The sequence below is a fragment of the Lipotes vexillifer genome, unplaced genomic scaffold (assembly GCF_000442215.2).
Source record: "Lipotes vexillifer unplaced genomic scaffold, Lipotes_vexillifer_v1.1 scaffold103, whole genome shotgun sequence".
Taxonomy (NCBI): domain Eukaryota; kingdom Metazoa; phylum Chordata; class Mammalia; order Artiodactyla; family Lipotidae; genus Lipotes; species Lipotes vexillifer.
Window position 1 is genome coordinate 324,158 of NW_006797029.1, and position 19,851 is coordinate 344,008.

General features: G+C 39.7%; 1 protein-coding gene across 1 annotated transcript in view; it reads right to left on the reverse strand.

Annotated features, from left to right (window-relative positions):
* The window catches only part of PEAK1 (pseudopodium enriched atypical kinase 1), a 255,154-nt gene that overhangs the window by 4,597 nt on the left and 230,706 nt on the right, over positions 1-19,851 (reverse strand). Inside the window, exon 5 of the mRNA XM_007469163.1 lies at positions 12,449-13,194. Within this exon, the coding sequence (XP_007469225.1) occupies positions 12,449-13,194 (746 nt within the window). The remainder of the gene's footprint in view (positions 1-12,448; positions 13,195-19,851) is intronic.

Here is a 19,851-nt window from a genome sequence, read left to right on the forward strand (position 1 = left end):
AACCCGTGTCCCCTGCATCGGCAGGCGGACTCTCAACCACTGCGCCACCAGGGAAGCCCGATACCAGGGCTTTTGATTGGCTCATAACCATGAGAACAGCTACAACCAAAACACAGACCTATGGAGATTTCCATAATAGGATTTCTCATATGATGAGTATCTCATAAATCTTTATTATGGAGCCTGTGATGACGTTAATTTAGGTAGGAGTATTATGTTATTCCATGTACCACATAGTAGCCATTTTTCTTCAGATGATAAATTTCTAGTCCAAAAGTCATTTCAGAAAACGAGCCACTCTTCAGAACAAATGGACAGGGTTCTTCCAGCTGGTTGTTGTTTTTTTTCCTTCTTCCCTTACCCAGTATTTTCTCTAGCAGAGATCAAAGTAACTTCTTCTTGGCCTCCCATTTTTATTTAATTTTCTTGAAAGGAATTCATACTCCTTGCTTACAAAGCGTAGCTGGCTTGAACTGAAAGATCCACTCCTCAGGAAGAATGATTGCCACAGGACTCCTAGCCTTCACAAAATTTTGAAATAGGAACAAAACTGGAGCTGGAATGGTCCCATATCTTCATGTAAGATTCCCTTTTGTAATGGGAGAAAAATCATCTCATATTTGTTTTGACTATGTATGGGAAAGCCTATTTAAAATGCTGCCAATTTTGACAGACTGCACTGTGTACATTTTCTGACCGGGAAGAAAAGCCCTAGGAGAGCCTGAGCCACGGTGACACTAGAGGGAGCTGCAACATCAAGATCCTGGAGTCGTTTGCAAGGAGACTGCAGCAAGAGAACAAAACCAGGCTGGTGGAGGTTGAATCTTGTAAAATATGCCATAGGTCCTCTTTGTGGACAAGTTCTCGGTTCTATGAAGGTGGCAATGCCTAATTCATGAAAAGGGAACACTTCGTGTGAGGAGCACAAGCACGAAGGGATGCCCATCCTGGGCACAGGGACTCTTGCCTCTCTGCCCACTCACAAGGCACACCTTCTGGAGCTACCTGTCCAGAGGAAGCCAGAAGAACATCAAAAGGGACAGTCAGCCAGCTGGTAGCTCCACGCCCACCAATGTGGACAATACATTGTCACAAAAACAGAGGTTTGGGGGAAACTGAGTGCTTGTCTGAGTTAATAAAGATGAGTGAGAACAGAGAAGGGGAAGGAGAAATATTGATTTCTATCAGTTGTGCATTCAAACAAGTATCTGACAGCTCCTTAAGCTTCCTATCTGTGGAGCACAGCATCCTGAAGCAATCTGGCCAGAGCCCCTAAATACAGTGGGGTGGGGGACTCCTTAACCACTGTTAAATCATCTGTTGGAAAATGGGGAAGAAAATGCTTCCAGAATCAGAGCCAAATTAATCTCTCCTGAGACCTTCTTAGACCCAGGTCAAAATATACAACACTTAACACAAGCCTGATCTTAGTGGGGGAAACAGAGCTGACAACGGATCCTCACACACAACCTGAGAAGTTTAATTCCAAACATTCATTTCAGCGCAGGAGCTCATTTTCTGTGTTGCTCATGGTAACTACTCTGCATATCTTTGAGGCAAATTTGCCATTATAAAGCATTTATGTTTGTTGTAATGATCTCAACCTAGATAGCTAACTTTAAAAAAGTAGACTGTGGGGGGCTTTGACTGTAAAGCCTCATTAAAAGCAGCTGGGAAGGAGAAGACAGCGTTATGTGTCTAATGCTACTGACCCCTTCAGAATGCCTACGATGCCTGGGACCTGTAAAGAGGGTGTACATCTTGCTGCCCTTTCAGTATTGGGGAGTGGAATAGATATTCAGTTTAAGGCAACAAAGTAGGGAGGTGGGGGAAAAAGGTGAACATTTGGCAAAACAGGATGGCTATGGAATAAATCAGTTGTTGAATGGAGAGTGCTATTATCTGTTCTTACTTACTCTACCTTCCTCCCAAAGGCTTCCTGAAATGCTGGTGTTTGAGGGGTCTGCTCTCTATCCTCTTTTCTCATTGACATACCCCCTTCAGTAAGCTCATGGCTTCAGCCATCTTGATATACTGCTGGCTTCCACATCTACATTTGCAATCCAAACTTGTCTCTGAGCTTCAGACTTATCTATACAACGGCCTACTTGATTTCTCTCCATGTATGTCCCATCCTGTAGATGGATGCCTTAAACTCAACATAACCAAACCTGAACTTTTCCCCACCAAATTCCCCTGTTCTTCCAGTACGCCCTCTATTGGTGAACGGCTCTGTTATCTGTCCCAACATCTAGATGAGATATGAAGTTCACTCTGGATTTCTCCTTCATCTTCATTCCCTGCATCTAGTTAATTACCAACTTCTACTGATTTTGTTCCCATATAGCTTTCAAATTATCCTCTGTTCTCCATCTCTATGGCTACCACTATCATTTGCTGGTCTACTACAAAAGATTTCCAACTGGTCTCCCTGCCTCTCATGCGATTCCCCTCAAATACACCTTCTATGTGGTCACCAGAGCCACCTTTCAAAAAAAAAAAAAAAAAAATTGGATAAACTTCCTCATGGTTCCTCATTATCTTCACAGGATAAAGTCCTGGCTTGGCCTCTCTTTCTAGTCTTATTTCTCACCCCTCTTCTACTTTTGCCACACTGAACTACATGCAGCCAGAGCCCTACTCCTACCCTCCAGGTATTCTCTCTGATTTAGGCTCCTCTTCTCCCCTCATATGCCGGAGGGATTCCCACTTACTTTTTTCAAAGTCATCACATGCATCATGTGTGTCAAGGAGAGAAAGTGCTATATACCCTAAACCTCCTTTCTGTCTCACCTGCATCTCAAGTACATGTCTCTGTTATTACAGCTATCACATTTTTCTTTTGTCTGTCTTAAGAGCAGATATTTGTATCTTTGGGTTCCAGCACAGAGCAAGGCACCTAGTGCATGCTCAGTATGTCTGCACAAATACTAAGAAAGGTGACATCTGACCTGGTGTAGCCATAAGGCTTATTTACTCAGAACAGCTAGAATATATGCATAGCTTTTATTAAACACATGGAAGTTGGCAAGGTGATGGGGAGGGGGCAATGGCTGACAAATCTGGGTAATAAACACTCATGACCTGACTACACAAATGAGTAAAATCTGAACAGTGAGGGCTGTCTGCTGAGTCCAGGCTGCCTTGGAGGCTCAGGGGTTTTGTATTGCACAAAACCACACAAAACGACACTGTTCTTCATCATTCCATTCAATTTTCTCTTTTCCCCAAAGAAAGCAATAATTACAAAATACAGGACTCTTCAAAAATATTCTACATTAGCTTTTATTTTTCTATTATGGGCCCAGTCGGCCTGGTATGCCTTCAGCTGACTTCCACTTTATCAGCAGGGATTCTCATTTCCAGCTTGCACTATGCACTTTACAGTTTCTCAGTCAGCTTTAAGTGAGATGGATATGGTCGGGAATGAATGGTAGAGGGACAAAAATGAGAAACACTGAAGATCACACACACACTATACCATCTGTGGTATTTTGTCACATTACCCAAAAGCACAACTCCATACAGGAAAAAGTATAGAATGAAAACTGGCAAATTCTAAATTGATATCCATTATTTGGTACAACCTCACTCTAAGAATACAGGCTGATCCCCGATTGACATCAATTCCTTGATCTGCCCAGGAGGAGTACTGCTTTACTTGCTGCTACACAGCTAAGACCTATACACACTCAATGCTGTTACAAATATATTCAAAATGGATTAAGTGTTTAATATATAAATGCTGTCTGGGCCCCAAGTACTCAGAACTCCATGCTTTAGGAATCTGCTATGAAACCTGTCAGGTAGGCCGGGTATTTTACAGCTTAAATTGCTGCAAAAATATTCACATGCCCAAAAAACATTTTGGAGTCTAGAAGAGAAATTCAAGAAGGCAACTGTATAAGATTTTACTATTTCATTTGTGATTTGTACTCATCAAATCTTTTTATGCTCCCACTCAGCATATGGATCAAAAGAAAATCACCTGTAATCACCTGTTCCTGAGCCAGTAATTTAGGCTGACAGAATGATACCCAGGATGATCACACTAGAGAAACTGAGGCACAGCACAGTTCAATAACCTGCTGAGGGCCCAGATTAGGAATTCACTTAATTTGAATCCCAATTTATAATTCCCATCTATGTCCTCTCACCTCATTAATTAAAGCTATGGCTCTCTTTTCCTACTAGACAATTCATTTTGATTCTAGGTTTACATGAGTACTCCAAACTTCTCCTTTCTAAATCGATTTCCAGTTGAGACGTTAAGGCACTTCTGTATGCATTCAGCTCTGAAATAAAGTGAACACTGACCTAGGATGGCTATGAGTCTGTAGAGCTGGCTGCTGATTAATCACTTTCTGTGAAGTTCTAACGCTGGGCATATTTGTGTTGAATTATGATAATGAAAGTGGTTTCCTCTATAGCTTTTTCCTTGTCACTAAGCCAGTAATTAATTGCCTGATCCTATAGTCTGAACTAGTTGTAAATTCCTAACAATCATAGTTATTCCTATTAATGCTTTTTCATTTAGTGTCTTGCTTTCTCAGCATCCACCTAAATGAGATCAAAGGAGACTCCAGAGTCAAAATGCAATAAAAGATGCTGGTCTCCACAGTTCACCTCTACTTTATTACAAGCTTTTAACAAGATTCTTGGCATAGCTGGAAGAAAAGAAGCTGCTCCAGTGCTGTAGTAGGAAAGTGTACCTCTTCACTGAGCTTTGTGTGCTCTACCCCTGAGAACAAAGACCAGGACTACTTTAAAAAGAGAAGATACCTAGTACCACAGAGTTGGAACTACTGGAAAAATAAGTCAGAAATTTATACTTTTTGCTTATAGAAGATTTTCATCACCTTCCTCGAGGTAATTTCATCAATTTCTCATGTGGTCTCACATAGCAGTGTTTGTTATAAAATGATCTCATGACAACAGTGAAAAAAGAATGTTCCACTGACACTGAGCCATAATTTTACCAACTGTCCACCCTGCTTCTAGGCAAAAGGCTGTCATTTGTCCATTCAGGGATAACACTGAGACACAGCAGGGTCAATCTATTGACTCAGGTATGATATAACAAGACAAGTTCCACGTAGGAATAAGGAGGCAGCCTGCCATAAAGCTAATGATGATATGCAAAAATAATTGTTCCTCTCTGTTCTCAGTTTCTTCCTGTGTAGAATGACGAAGGCCCGCCCTTCTAAAGTTGATGAGTGTACTTTGAAGACTACATGTTTGGTCGGTGGCTACCCAGATTCTTTGAAGGGTGGCAAAAGCAAGGTGGATTTTATTTAGGGCAGGGAAGTTAAGGGCTGGAGGCCAGCCAGCGTGTAGCCACAGAGACAGACGGTCCAATCTACCGCATGGTGGCTCACCAAATGGTGACGAGGGGATAAAAGGAGATATGAATAACACAGAAACAGGAGTTGAACGTTAAATATTGTCTGGGAATCAACTTGGCCTTTCCTTCACCAAAACACTTAAAAATACACTGTGCTCACTGCCTCCTCAGCCTCCCTGTTGCATATTCCCACTAACTCACTGCATTGGATACCCACTTCCACTAGTACCAAGATCGTATTTTTTTTGAGGTTTACCAGAGATTCAACTCCTGCCTTCTCCTCATTCTGCCCAAGCCTTCTGTAATCTTGGACTCTGATCTGTGGGCCCTTGTTCTTTGCTACATCCTCTCCAAATTTTCCTGCTTTAGGTCACTTATCTGTGTGGGCCTTTTCCCAATTTGCAGACTCTACCACTACAATCTCATACATTCCCACAGTTTGAACTAAATCAAGTTTATGAGAGGACTAGGTAAACTTGACCTCCTTTCTGAGTACCGAACTCACATTTTTGTCTGGTTACAGGCTTTCTCTTTACTTGGCTATCTCATGGGCATGCTCCACAGAGAGCTCATCTTTCTGGCTTTTCTGATTCATATTTCAGTTAATGGCATCACCATCCTCCTGGGGTTGTTCCTCCGTGAAATCTTAGCACAGTGCCCTCATCCTACATCCAGCCACGCACCAGAGATGGTCGACGGCCTGCCTCAGCTCTTTCACTGCCTGTCTCTTCTTTTCCATGGTCCTATTTCAGGATCTCTTTATTATTTACCTGGACAATTGCAATAGTATAATGACTGGCTTCCCTGCTTCCGATTCTTTTGGACTCTTCCACTGCAGTTTACTTCCAAAATCATTAATCTTATGTCATCTTTCTGTTTAAAAATCCTTAATGGTTTCCCACAAAACACAAAATAAAGCCTAACCTCTTAAGCTCATCAATCAAAGGCTCTAAATTTGGTCCCAAATCTTTCCATAGTTCAATTTTCCACTATTCTCTCCATGCACTGTATTCACCCCTAAGAATAGTGTGAAAGGGACACTAGAGGCCCTTTCTTATTGGCCCTGAGGTAAGTGTTAACAATGACTTCTTTCATTCATTAATCTTTATGTATCTTTACATCTCCACACCACTGTGAACCTTTATTATATGTCTTGTTTAAAAGTTATTTATGCCTTTGTCTTTCCCACTGGAATATATGCTCTTTGAGGGCAAGGCTTTTGTCTTATTCATATGTATTTCTGTATTCTGTTAAATGTGATATAACAGAGATATCACAATGTTTTATTCAGTAAATGTTTGCTGAAAGGTCAAGAAATATTTATTGAATGCCCATTATGTATACGTGGTGCGGTGGATAAGATGCTGCACTCCCAATGCAGGGGGCCTGGGTTCTAACCCTGGTCAGGGAGCTAGATCCCACATGCATGCCACAACTAAGAGTTTGCATGCCACAACTAAGGAGCCTGCTAGCCGCAACTAAGGAGCCCGCCTGCCACAACTAAGACCTGGTGTAAATAAATAAATAAATAAATAAATAAATAAGATCAGAGAAGAAAATTCACAGAGCTGGATTCTTTAAGAAAATAGAGGTGTTTTCTAGGTACATGAGAAGAAGAGTGGTAAAATAAATAGCTACCATTTACTGAATGCTTACTTTGTGCCAAATGATGCTCTGAGCACTATATACATCTCTATGTACATGCTGACTCTTGTGATTTTTCACAATGGCTTTAAGAAGAATGAAGTTTTTTCTCCATTTTACAGATAAAGACACTAGGCTTAGAAAAGGCAAGTAACTGGGCCAAGGTAACACAGCTAATAAGCTGCTAAAGCAGAAATTTAAAGCTCAGTATCAAATGATCCCAAATCTCCAATTCCTTAGCTTTTTCAATGAAAAGACATTATGACATCATTTTTAAACAAAATTAAAACTGCCTATAATCCTCACCACTCTAAATTTAGAAATTATTTGCATATTATGGTCATAGTATTTGGTATTCTGCTATATTAATGTGACATTTTACAAAAAAATGTTTTCCATGGTTTTCTACAGTCTTCATGATGACCATTTTTAATGGCTGCAAACATTCCATTGGGCTGATATACCATAATTTATTACATTGTTTCCTTAATATCAGGCACTTTGTTTCCAATTTTTGGCAGTGCTAAAATTCTGAGGGATTGTAACATTAGTAGCTTTCCCTCATAATTTTAAGGAAAGATGTTTATGACTTTGAAGGAATGAGAAAGAAAATATCTAAGTGCAGAGCCTATTAAAAATATGCTCAGGCTAGTGCCTAATATTAATGAAGAATAATAGAGAGTGACAAAAGAATGTTGAGAAGTAATTTTCCATTATTGTTAACAACAATAATGCAGTTTTATTATATTATATATATACTTCATAGTTTACAAAAGCAGTTTCACTACATAAACACATACACATATAACAATCTTATGAGGTAGGAAGGGCAGTGAAAATCAAGGGAGATTACATGACTTGTTTGGGAATACACAATGATAGATTCAGAATTTGGACTCATGTCAGCTGACTACTTTTAGTTGAAGACCGATACAATTCAGATATCACACTGAATGAAAAACAGAATAAAGCTATGAACTGAACTGTGTCTTCCCAAGATTCATATATTAAAGTCCCAACCCCCAATGTGACATATTCTCTCCCCCACCCTCCCAAGCCCTGACATAAGGACACAGAAAGAAGGTGGCTGTCTATAAGCCAGGAATAGAATCCTCCTTTCCAGTTTCCAGAACTGGGAGAAAATAAATTTCTGTTGTTCCTAAAGCCATCCAGTCTATGGTATTTTGTTATGGCAGCCCAAGCAGACTAAGACCTTGTTACTGAGAAGTGGGGCACTGCTGTAACCAATACACAAAAATGTAGAAGTGGGTTTGGAATTGGGTAGAAGCTGGAAGAGTTTTAAGATTCATAATAAAAAAAAGCCTAGATACTTACAAACAGACTGTTGCTAGAAATATGGACATTAAGGGTGATTCTGGTGAGGTCTCGGAAACGAGGAACATATCATTAGAAAATAGAAAAAAAGGTGAGATTTCTAATAAAATGGCAAAGAACCTGGCTAAACGGTGTTGCAGTATTTTGCGAAAGGTAGAACTAGTGAGCAATGAAATTGGACATTTAGCTGAGAGACTTCTAAATAAAGGGTTAAAGGGAGGACTTGTTTCCTCTTGACTGCTTATAGTGAAGTGCAAAGGGAGAAAGAACTGAAGAAGGAATTGTTAAGCAAAAACGAACCAGGGCTTGAAGATTTAGAAAACTCTCAACCTACTCACAGATTGGGAAGGCCGGGAGGAACCTGCTCAGTGCCTCAGGGGTAGGCTGCCCTGGCAGAGAGTCATGTGGGCGGGGCCCCTACAAAGAGCCAAAGGATCAAGGTGCCCAGCAGAGCCACAGCCCGTGATGCTATTATCTCAGTGCGCCTGGAGGGCAGAGTACTGAGTCAAAGAGGATTATTCTTGAGCCTTAATATCGAACAGAATTTGCCTTGCAAGGTTTTGGACTTGCTTGGGACCCATCATCCTTTCCTTCCTTCTGATTTCTCCCTTTTAGAATGGGATTGTGTGTCCTATCCTTGTCCGCCACTGTATTTTGGAAGCACATAACTTGACTAGTTTCATAGGTTTACAGTTGGAAAGGAAATTTGTCTCAGGATTTAACAGACCTTGAATTTCACACATACCTCATTTAGATAATATTTAGATGAAACTTTGGACTTTAGACTTCAGAGTTGATGCTAGAATGAGTTAAGACCTTTGGGGCTGTTGGGATGGACTGAACATATTTTGCATGTGTTAAGAACATGAATTTTGGGGGACCAGCAGCAGAATGCTATGGACTGAATTGTGAACCCCCCCAATTCATATGTTGACGGTGTTAACCCCCAATGTTACTATATTTAGAGATAGGGCCTACAAAGAGGTAATTAGGGTTAAATGAGATCACAAGGGTGGGGCCTTGATATGGATTAGTGTCCTTATAAGAAGAGACACTAGACAGCCCCCACCCCTTCAGCCATGTGGGGACTTAGGAAGAAGGCAGCCACCTGCAAGGCAGAAAGAGAGCCCTGACTAGAAACTAAATCAGCTGGAAACTTGATCTTGGACTTTCCAGCATTTGGAACTGTGAGAAAATAAATTTATGTTGTTTAAGCCATCCAGTTTTAGTATTTTGTTACAGCTAAGACAACACCCAAAGTTAAGATCTTAGTACTCTATCACTGCAGTGGACTTGTTATTTAAGGGGTAGTATCCTTTGGTTTTCAAATTGTTAAATTCTAGCACCAACTTCCTTTTGTAACATTTGAAAAGACCTTTCAGTCTCTTCAACAGACATAGAGAAGAGACTTGTGGTTGTGGAGCTGGCGGGGGGTGTGAGGTGTGGGATGTGGGTAGGGGGAAGGAGGGAGGGGCTTGGAGTTTGGGGTTACTAGATGCAAACTATTACATATAGAATGGATGGACAACAAGGTCCTACTGTATAGCACAGGGAACTATATTCAATGTCCTGGGATAAATCATAATGGAAAAGAATACAAAAAAAGAATGTATATATATGTATAACTGAGTCACCTTGTTGTACAGCAGAAATTAACACAACGTTGTAAATCAACTATACTTCAATTAAAACAAAAAGAGAGAGAGACAGACAGTCATACCTGTTAAGCTACTCTAAATTCCATTAGTACGGAAAGGGATATTTTAAGAAGACAAACAGTAAAAAGTTGTTTGTGTGAGCCAACTTCTGGTCTTTTTTGCTTATCTCTGCAAAGGTAGGGTTCACAGTATGCTAGTGGTTTATTCCTTTAAGGTTGTACTATCAACTGGATCCTTCTACAAATGCCTAGAGGGTCTTCAATGAGACATTTATAGTCACCATTTAGTGCAAAACATCCTTTCCCAAACCTGCCAAGAACTCTCAGTATATAACCACTTGCCACCTGTTCTTTGAAGATTGCTTTTGCATCATTACAAGCAAAGAAATCAATACCAAACCATTGATTTGGGAAAGAGACAAGATTGCACAGCAATAATACATAAAGTTAGTCAAGCCCTACTTCTTAGTTGTTTTGAACAACAGATAGTTCAATGTCTCTTTCTGAAATAGGTACTCATCTTGCTTGCACTGGCGATCTTGTAGCAATACAGGCCCAAGATAGATGAGGCCCCATAACTCCAACCGGTGTAACAGCCCTTGAATGCTACACAGAATCTCAAAATTCCTTTTTAGACTCAACAGTAACGTATTAACTCGAATCTAGATCCTCTCTCTGCAGTTTACCCCTCAGTTTAACTTAAAAAGTGTGGGCTGGGGCACAGGGTCACTCTGCGAGTGTCACCAGAGAGTGAAGTGGCTTAGGTGCTGCAAATGCAGGGAGCAGCCAGCTGAAGGTCTGGTGCAAAAATATATTCTGTCTTGATAGACAGGCAAGACCAATCGTTTACTTTATCCATTAATTTACTAGGACACCATGTGGTCTTTCTAAGTCAAATTAACATGTACAAGTCCTTTAGATATGTTAATTAGTTTTGAACCAGTGAACAGAATCAGTAAAAAGGGACTATGGGAAGGGAGAACACTACCTTAAGTTTACACAGAGCTTTATGTTTTTAGAAACTCTTTCACATGCATTATCTTACTTGATCCTAACCTCAATCCCACAAAGTAGATGGATCATTGTTGTAAACATCTGAAAGAGGAGGAAACTGAGGCTCAAAAGGTTGTTGCTCTCCTAAAATAATCCAGGGAAGAAGCTAAGGGATAGTGAAAGAAGTGAATACCTATCGGGGCATTTTGTTCTCTTTTAGCCAAATGGCCCCATAAGATGGGTATCATTATTATTCCTTTCTAAAGCTGAGGAAACTGAGACTTAGAATAGCAACTTGTAACAGGGCTACTAAGTGGCAGAGTCAGGATTTGAACCCAGATCTTTTGGACTTCAAAGACCATGCTTTATTTATTACATTGATGAAGCCTACGGCTTACTGTTACAGTGAATGTAATTGCTCAAGAATTCTTGATTTTAAGAGTTTTAGCGTTCTTAAAGAAGTGTGTTGTCTGGTATGGGTGATATACATTTAAGAAGTTAATATGCGACATAACAGACAAAGTGTAGGCTATGGAGTCAGAGAGATCTGTGTTTAAATTCTAGCTCTACTAATTGCTAGCTGTGTGACCCTAAGCTTTATTCTCCTCACCTGTCAAATGGATAAAAAGATCTTAACCCCATGAAGTCGATGTGAAGATTAAATTATATAACACTAAAAAGTTTCTGGTACATCAACAAATACTGGTTACCTTCCTCTACAAAAATGTTTCTCCAGGGCTTCCCTGGTGGCGCAGTGGTTGAGAGTCCACCTGCCGATGCAGGGGACGCGGGTTTGTGCCCCGGTCCAGGAAGATCCCATGTGCCGCGGAGCGGCTGGGCCCATGAGCCATGGCCGCTGAGCCTTGGAAGCATTGTTTGAAAGCTTTTTGAAAGTCTCCTTGCTTTGGGCTAAACTCCTTCTGTGTATTTCTGGCTTCCAGTTTTTAGTCAAAAATTTTGAAATATAACCTCATTCAGTGCCTTAATTGTATTTAAATGATGAGACAAAAAAAAAAAAAAAAAACTTCTCCAGGAAGCAGAGGAGTTAGAAAGTAGGGATAGACAAGAGTCTCTTATTTGCTAGAGGATAAAGACAGAAGTATAGAATGGAAGGCACATAACAGACCTCATTTGTACAGGAAATCTTTGCAAACAATCACAGCTCAAGTATTACCTACTTCAAGAAGAATTCTCTGGCATCGAGAGTCTGGGTTAAGGTCCTTCTAAGCTCCCACAGTATTCTGTTTACTTCTATCTTAGCATTCAGTATACTGTGTTATGTCTGTCTCTTTACATACCTGTTTTCTCCTCTAGATAATAAGTTAACCTCTCTTCTATCACAATATCTGGTGTAAGGTAGATGCTCAGTAAGTTTTTGCTGATTGGAGGAATGAAGAAAAATAAAATAAAACCAGACCCATCTCAATAACACTGTGTCAGAGAAGATTAAAATCAGATTTATAAAATTTTCTTACCTTGACTGCATAGTTATTAAGTGGATCTTTTGCATATGAAGCTGTGTAGTAAACTGCATCGCCTGCCTCACAACATGGCTTGTCACTGGTTAGCCTGAAGTCTGACCAGCTGTCCACCCCAAAACGGAGCTGGTCTTTCTGTCCAGCCATGAAGAGGTCTTCACATTTAATAGCCAGTTTCTTCAAGGCATCTGTATGAAGGCTTCGGATTTTACCCACCACTTCTTCACGATTCTCAAGTCCTCGATAAAGTGCTTGTCTCTGTGGCTTCTGGATACTCCGGCCCTGTCTACAAGAGGGACCACGCCGGCTGGACAGGGACTCTGTGCTATTGGAAAATCTATCCTTAATACTGAGAGTGGTTAAGCTGGAGATGCTGTTTGCTGCTGAGGGCACAGGTCTCTCCTTGTGCAAAGGTCTCTCCAAGGAGTCATAAGACTCAATGTCCAGTCCCTTGAGTTCATAACTGATTGAAGAGCCAGCACTACTGGCATCCCAGTTGGGGTCGATATCATAGGTGGGATTAGCCATGACACAAAGAGTAGTTTCCAGGGATTTTTGGAGGTCTTTGGAGATTGGCTCTGTATTGGCTCTTATGATCATTTTCTTTGGCAGTGGGGGTGGTGTAGGTTGAGAAGCATTAGGTGCTTCTTGGTCTGTTTTCGCACCAAAGGCAATGGCATCATCCAAAGCTCCCTTAGGCTGCCGTGGATGCTTGGGAGGTATCATGGCTGCTCTAGATTGCCCTGTATTGTTTTAAAATAAAGAAAGAAAGGGAAAAGAAAGAATAATTAAGTAAAGTTTTCATTCTTGTTACATAATTGAAACTTAAGCAGAAATAAGGGAGGTGGCCACGAGAATATAAGAAGTCAATGCTTTAATCCAAAAATGGTAAAAGAAAACAAAGAACAAATAGCTAAATTTAAAGGTAAGAGTTCAAGACTTGTTGGAAGCAACAAATGTGAAGAATGTCTCTGTATTTCTTTGCCATAAGAACAGGGCAATGGGCTTTGTTTTCAAGAAGGAATTCATATTCCCCATTCCTGGTCCCAAGAGTGCTGTATTCACCACTCTAGAGTACTAACGAGTGACAGACACTCAAATAACTGTACTGTGACAGAACAGAGATGATAGTATTTGTGCATGAAAAAAAATTACTTGGGAGCATTATTAAAAACAATGGGGATTAGCAAATGAGACTGCTAGACTGGTACTCAGAAGATACCATTCTATTCCTTTAACTTTGTTCCAAAGTTACATTGTATTGTATAGAGCACTTGTCATTCTCCACCTAATACATATGAATACAATTTCATAAACCATGTTATTTCACTTCACTACAGAGATGGATTCCAGCACCACTTAAACTGGTCTATGTATAAGATCCCTGAGATTGTGGTAAGGGGAACCATGTATATGAGCAGTCAACTGCTGTTTCAAACATCATTCACAAACTCTTATGTGATTCTGTTTTATTTTGGGGGGCATATAAACTGTGATTTGAGAGATGCTACTTTTGAAATTCTCTTACAACAAGCCCTAGTTACAGGACCAGTCATCTTTGTTTCCTTTCTAGAATTTATGCTTAGAAGAAGATAAAACGCATAAGTATGTGATCAATGACACCTTCAGAACTTATTGTGTAATGGGGAAGGAGCATTAGTTTTTTAAAGATAGAGAAATATACCATGAAAGTTTAATAAAAGCTATTAAAATCAGTAATGTTATTAAAATGAAATCTCCACTCAATATTTCAGAGTTAGAGCATAATGCTCTGTTATGGGTGGAATTATGTTCTCTCTCCCAAAATATACTGAAGTCCTAACCTCTGGTACCTGTGAATGTGACCTTATTCGGAAATAGAGTCTTTGTAGAGGTAATCAAGTTAAGATGAGGTCATTAGGGTGGGCCTCAATCCAATATGGCTGGTGTCCCTATAAGAAGGGGAAAATGTGATATAAAGACAGACACACAGGGAGAACACCATGTGATGACAGAGGCAGAGACTGGAGTAATGCAGTTGCAAGCCAGGGATGCTAAGGATTGATGGCCACCACCAGATGCTAGGAAGAAATAAGGAAGGATTCTACCTAGAATCTCAGAGGGAACGTGACCTTGCTAACACCTTAATTCGCCTCCAAGCTGCCAGAACTACAGGAGAATAAATTTCTCTTGTTTTAAGCCACCCACTTTGTGGTACTTTGTTATAGCAGCCCTAGGGAACTATGCTTCTACTGATGATTAGACAGAACAGAAGATATCAGATGGTCTTGAGGATGATAATGAATAAAGATCGTGGCTTGTTTTATTAAAAATCATGTCCTTGTAGCAATGCCAAGGGGAAGCACCATACAAACTGTGATTGTAACAACAATATACTCCATTTCCCACATATGCAACTCTCTTCAAGAACACCCAAGAGTTTACACAAACTATGACAATATATAAGCAAACCTAAGGACGCCCTTTCTCCATCAATGGCATGTAGCAATATTCTTTTTTTTTTTTTTGTAGTACGTGGGCCTCTCACTGTTGTGGCCTCTCCCGTTGCGGAGCCCAGGCTCTGGACGTGCAGGCTCAGCGGCCATTGCTCATGGGCCTAGCCGCTCCACGGCATGTGGGATCTTCCCAGACCGGGGCACGAACCTGTGTCCCCTGCATCAGCAGGCAGACGCTCAACCACTGCACCACCAGGGAAGCTCAGCAATATTCTTTTACAAGGAACAGAGCTACATTACATATAAATAAGAAATATGAATATATAGACAGCATGAGAATGAGACAGAGAAAGAGTATGAGAGTGCTAAACTCTAAGAGGGCCAGGACTTTTGTTTTACTAATTGCTGTACCCTCTATGTCAAAAATCAGGGCCTATATTTAATTGACGCTCAATAAGTATTTCTTGGATGACTAAAGGAATAAATATTTAGGGCTAAAAGAGGCAAAACTGTATAGGTACCTGTAACAAGTAAAGATACTGAATTAATAATTTACAAAATCCCCACAAAGAAAAGTCCAGGACCATATGGCTTCACTGATGAATTCTACCAAACATTTAAAGAAGTATTAAAACCAATCATTCACCAACTCTTCCAAAAAATAGAAAGGGAGGGAACACTTACCAACTTGAAACCTATGACAGGCCAATATTACCTATATATCAAAACAAGAGAAAGACATTACAAGAAAACTATAGACTAATATCCCTTATTACTAGGCACAAAAATCCTCACAAAATACTAGCAAGCTGAATCCAGCAACATATGAAAAGGATTACACATCACAACAAATTTGGATTTATCCCAGGAATGCAAGGTTGGTTTAACATCTGAAAATCAATCAATGTAATACACCACGTAAACAAAATAAAGAGTGAGAAAACCTCACATGGTCAGCTCAACAGATGCGGAAAAAGCATTCCAGCAAATCCAATACTTTTCATAATAAAAACACTGAACAAACTGGGAAAAGAAGGGATCATCCTCATCCTGATAAAGGTCACCTATGAAAAACCAAGAGCTAAATTATACTTAATGGCAAAAGACTAGATTTTTCCCCACGAAGATCAGGAACAAGACAATGATTTCCATTCTTGTCACTTCTAGTCTACATTGTACTGGAGGACCTAGCCAGGGAAATCATGAAAGGAAAAGAAATAAGAACACGCAGATTGGAAAAGAGGTAAAATTATCTCTATTCACAGGTGACATAATCTTGTATGTAGGAAAGGCTAAGGAATCCACAGAAAAACTATTAGAACTAATATACCAGTTCAGCAAGATTGCAGGATATAAGATCAATATAAAAAATCAGTTGTAACCTAAACAGACATTTCTCCAAAGAAGATGTACAGATGGCCAGCAAACACATGAAAAGGTGCTCAATATCACTAACCATTAGAGAAAAGCAAATCAAAACCACAATGAGGTATCACCTCACACCGGTCAGAATGGCCATCATCAAAAAATCTAGAAACAATAAATGGAGAGGGTGTAGAGAAAAGGGAACCCTCCTGAACTGTTGGTGGGAATGTAAATTGATACAGCTAATATGGAGATTCCTTAAAAAACTAAAAACAGAATTACCATATGACCCAGCAATCCCACTACTGGGCATCTACCCTGAGAAAACCATAATTCAAAAAGAGACATGTACCACAATGTTCATTGCAGCACTATTTACAATAGCCAGGACACGGAAGCAACCTAAGTGTCCATCGACAGATGAATGGATAAAGAAGATGTGGTACATATATACAATGGAGTATTACTCAGCCATAAAAAGGAGTGAAACTGAGTTATTTGTAGTGAGGTGGATGGACCTAGAGTCTGTCATACAGAGTGAAGTAAGTCAGAAAGAGAAAAACAAATACTGTATGCTAATGCATATGTATGGAATACAAAAAAACCCTACTGATGAACCTGAACCTAGTGGCAGGGCAGGAATAAAGACAGAGACATAGAGAATGGACTTGAGGACACAGGTGGGGAAGGGGAAGCTGGGACAAAGTGAGAGAGTAACACTGACATACATACCCTACTGAATGTAAAATGGATGGCTAGTGGGAAGCTTCTGCATAGCACAGGGAGATCAACTCAATGCTCTGTGATGACCTAGAGGGGTGGGATAGGGAGGGTGGGAGGGAGGCTCAAGAGGCAGGGGATATGGGGAGATATGTATACATATAGCGGATTCACTTTGTGGTACAGTGGAAACTAACGCAACATTGTGAAGCAATTATACTCCAATAAAGATGTGAAAAAAAATCAACTGTATTTCTATACACTGGCAATGAATAATCCAAAAGTTAAATTAAGTAAACAATTCCATTTACAATATCATCAAAAAGAATAAAGTATTTAGGAAAAAAATTAGGAAATTAAGTGTAAGAATTGTACATGGAAAACTACCAAACACTGATGAAGGACATTAAAGATCTAAATAAATGAAAAGACATCTTATGTTCATGGATTAGATTTAATATATTCAGATGGAAATATTCCTCAAATTGATCTAAAAATTTAATGTAATCCCCATCAAAATCCCAGGTGGCCTTCTTGCAGAAATTGACAGGATGATCCTAAAATTTATATGGAAACACAAAGGATCAAGAGTAGGCCTCCCTGCCCAAATCTTGAAAAAGAGAACAGTCGAAGAACCCACGTTTCCCGACTTCAAAACTTACTTCACAACTACAGTAATCAAGACTGTGGGGTACTGGCATAAGAATAGAAATACAGATGAATGGAATACAATTGAGAGTCCAGAAATAAACTCATATTTATGGTCAACTGATTTTCAACAAGGATGCCAAGACAATTCAATGGAGAAAGAGAAGTCTTTTCAACAAATGGTGCTGGGACAACTTGGTATCCACATGCAAAAGAATGAAGTTGAACCCCTGCGTCATAGTATACACAAAAATTAACTCAAAATGTATGAAAGATCTAAATGTTAAGGCTAAATCTATAAAACTCCTGGAAGAAAACATAGGAATAAATTTTTTTGACTTTGGGTCAGGCAATGATTACTTAAATATAACACCTAAAGCAACAAAAGAAAAGCAACAAGAGAAAAAAATAAATAAATTGGAATTCATAAAAACGAAAAACTTTTGTGTTTCAAAGGTTAACTTCAAGAAAGTGAAAAGACAGCCCTTAGAATGGGAGAGAATATGTGTAAATTATATATCTGATAAGAGACATATCTAGAATTTATAAATAACTCTTATAATGAAAATATAAATAACCCATTAAAAGTGGGTAAAGGATTTACATAGACATTTCTCCAAAGAAGATATACAAATGGCCAATAAGCACATGTAAAGATGTTCAGCATTTCTCACTAGGTAAATGCAAACTAAAACCACGAGACATCACTTCACATCCACAAAGCTGGCTTCGATTCAATAGATGAGCAAGTATTAGTAAAGATATGGAGAAATTCAAACCCTCATACATTGCTAGTGGGAATCTAAAATGGTGCCACCACCTTGGAAAAGAGTTTGGTAGTTACTCAAAAACTAAAACACAGAGTTACCACATGACGCAGCATTTCTAATCCTAGGGATAAATCCGAGAGAAATGAAAACATGTGTTCACACAAAAACTTATACTCAAATGTTCACAGCAACACTTGAGTAGAAGTACAAGATAAGAGCCCCAAAGTGGAAACAACTCAAACGTCCATCAACTGATGATGAATGGATAAACAAAATGTAGCATAGCCACACAACGGAATATTATTCAGCCATAAAAAGAAATGAAGTACTGATATGTGCTACAACCTGTATGAACCTTGGAAACATTATGCTAAGTGAGAGAAGCCAGGAATAAAAAACCACATATCATAAGATTCCACTTATATGAAATGTCTGGAAATATACAAATTCATAGAGACAGACAGTTCATAATTCAGACAGTTCAAATTCATAGAGACAGACAGTGGTTGCCATGGCTCGGGGGAAGGGAGAATGGAAACAGAGAGTGATTGTTAATGGGTTTCTGTTTGGGGTGATGAAAATGTTCTGGAATTAGATACCGGTAGTGGTTGTAAAATTCTGTTAACATACTAAAACTCACTGAATTGCACACTCAAAAAGGTGAATTTTATGGTATGTAAATTATATCTAAATAAAGCAAATCAACAATCCATTTTTAGAAACCACCATAAATTCAGTTTTCAGTCATATCTTCCCATTTTTCTGTGCTCTTAACAATACGAAGGATGTAGGGGCTTGGCATTTACTGAACTCTTCCTGTGATGGTGAGGCCTCCCTCCCAGTGGTCAGCAAAGTAGGTCAGCCCTACTTTGCCTCAGCTAATGTGAGAAGTCAGAAGCACGGTTTATTTACAAGATGACAGAAATATGCTTTGTAACAAATCTTCATTTTCCATTTGCTGACCCAGACAGTGGAAAAGGTTAGAAGTAGTGAACTGCACCAGCACCTTATCTTCCTGTCCTGATTACTGCGGCAGTGTCCTGTTACCACTGTCTCCAGTTTTGCCTTCCTCACCACACTAGCCATTAGAGACTTTATTCAAACACCAAAGCTGATCATGGCACTCCTCTACTTCAAAAATTCCGTCCTTGAGAATTTGGACTTGATCCCGAGGATGGAGTTTTCTTTGCTTCAGCACAGAAAGCAAGGCTTTTATGACCTTGCCCTGGTTGCTCTGTTTCTCTCATAGCATTTCCCCTTGTGTCATAAATTGGGGCTACCAAACTGCTTGTGGTTTCTCCAGCACTCTTGGCTACTTCATGTTGTGTCTGTGTTCATGTTGACCCTCTTCTAGGAATGATTTCCCTCTCCTCTCATCTTTAAACATTCTGCCTCTGAGGAACATTTCTTACTCCACTTTGCGAAACTGACCTCTCCTTCCTTGGGACCACAGATACATTCT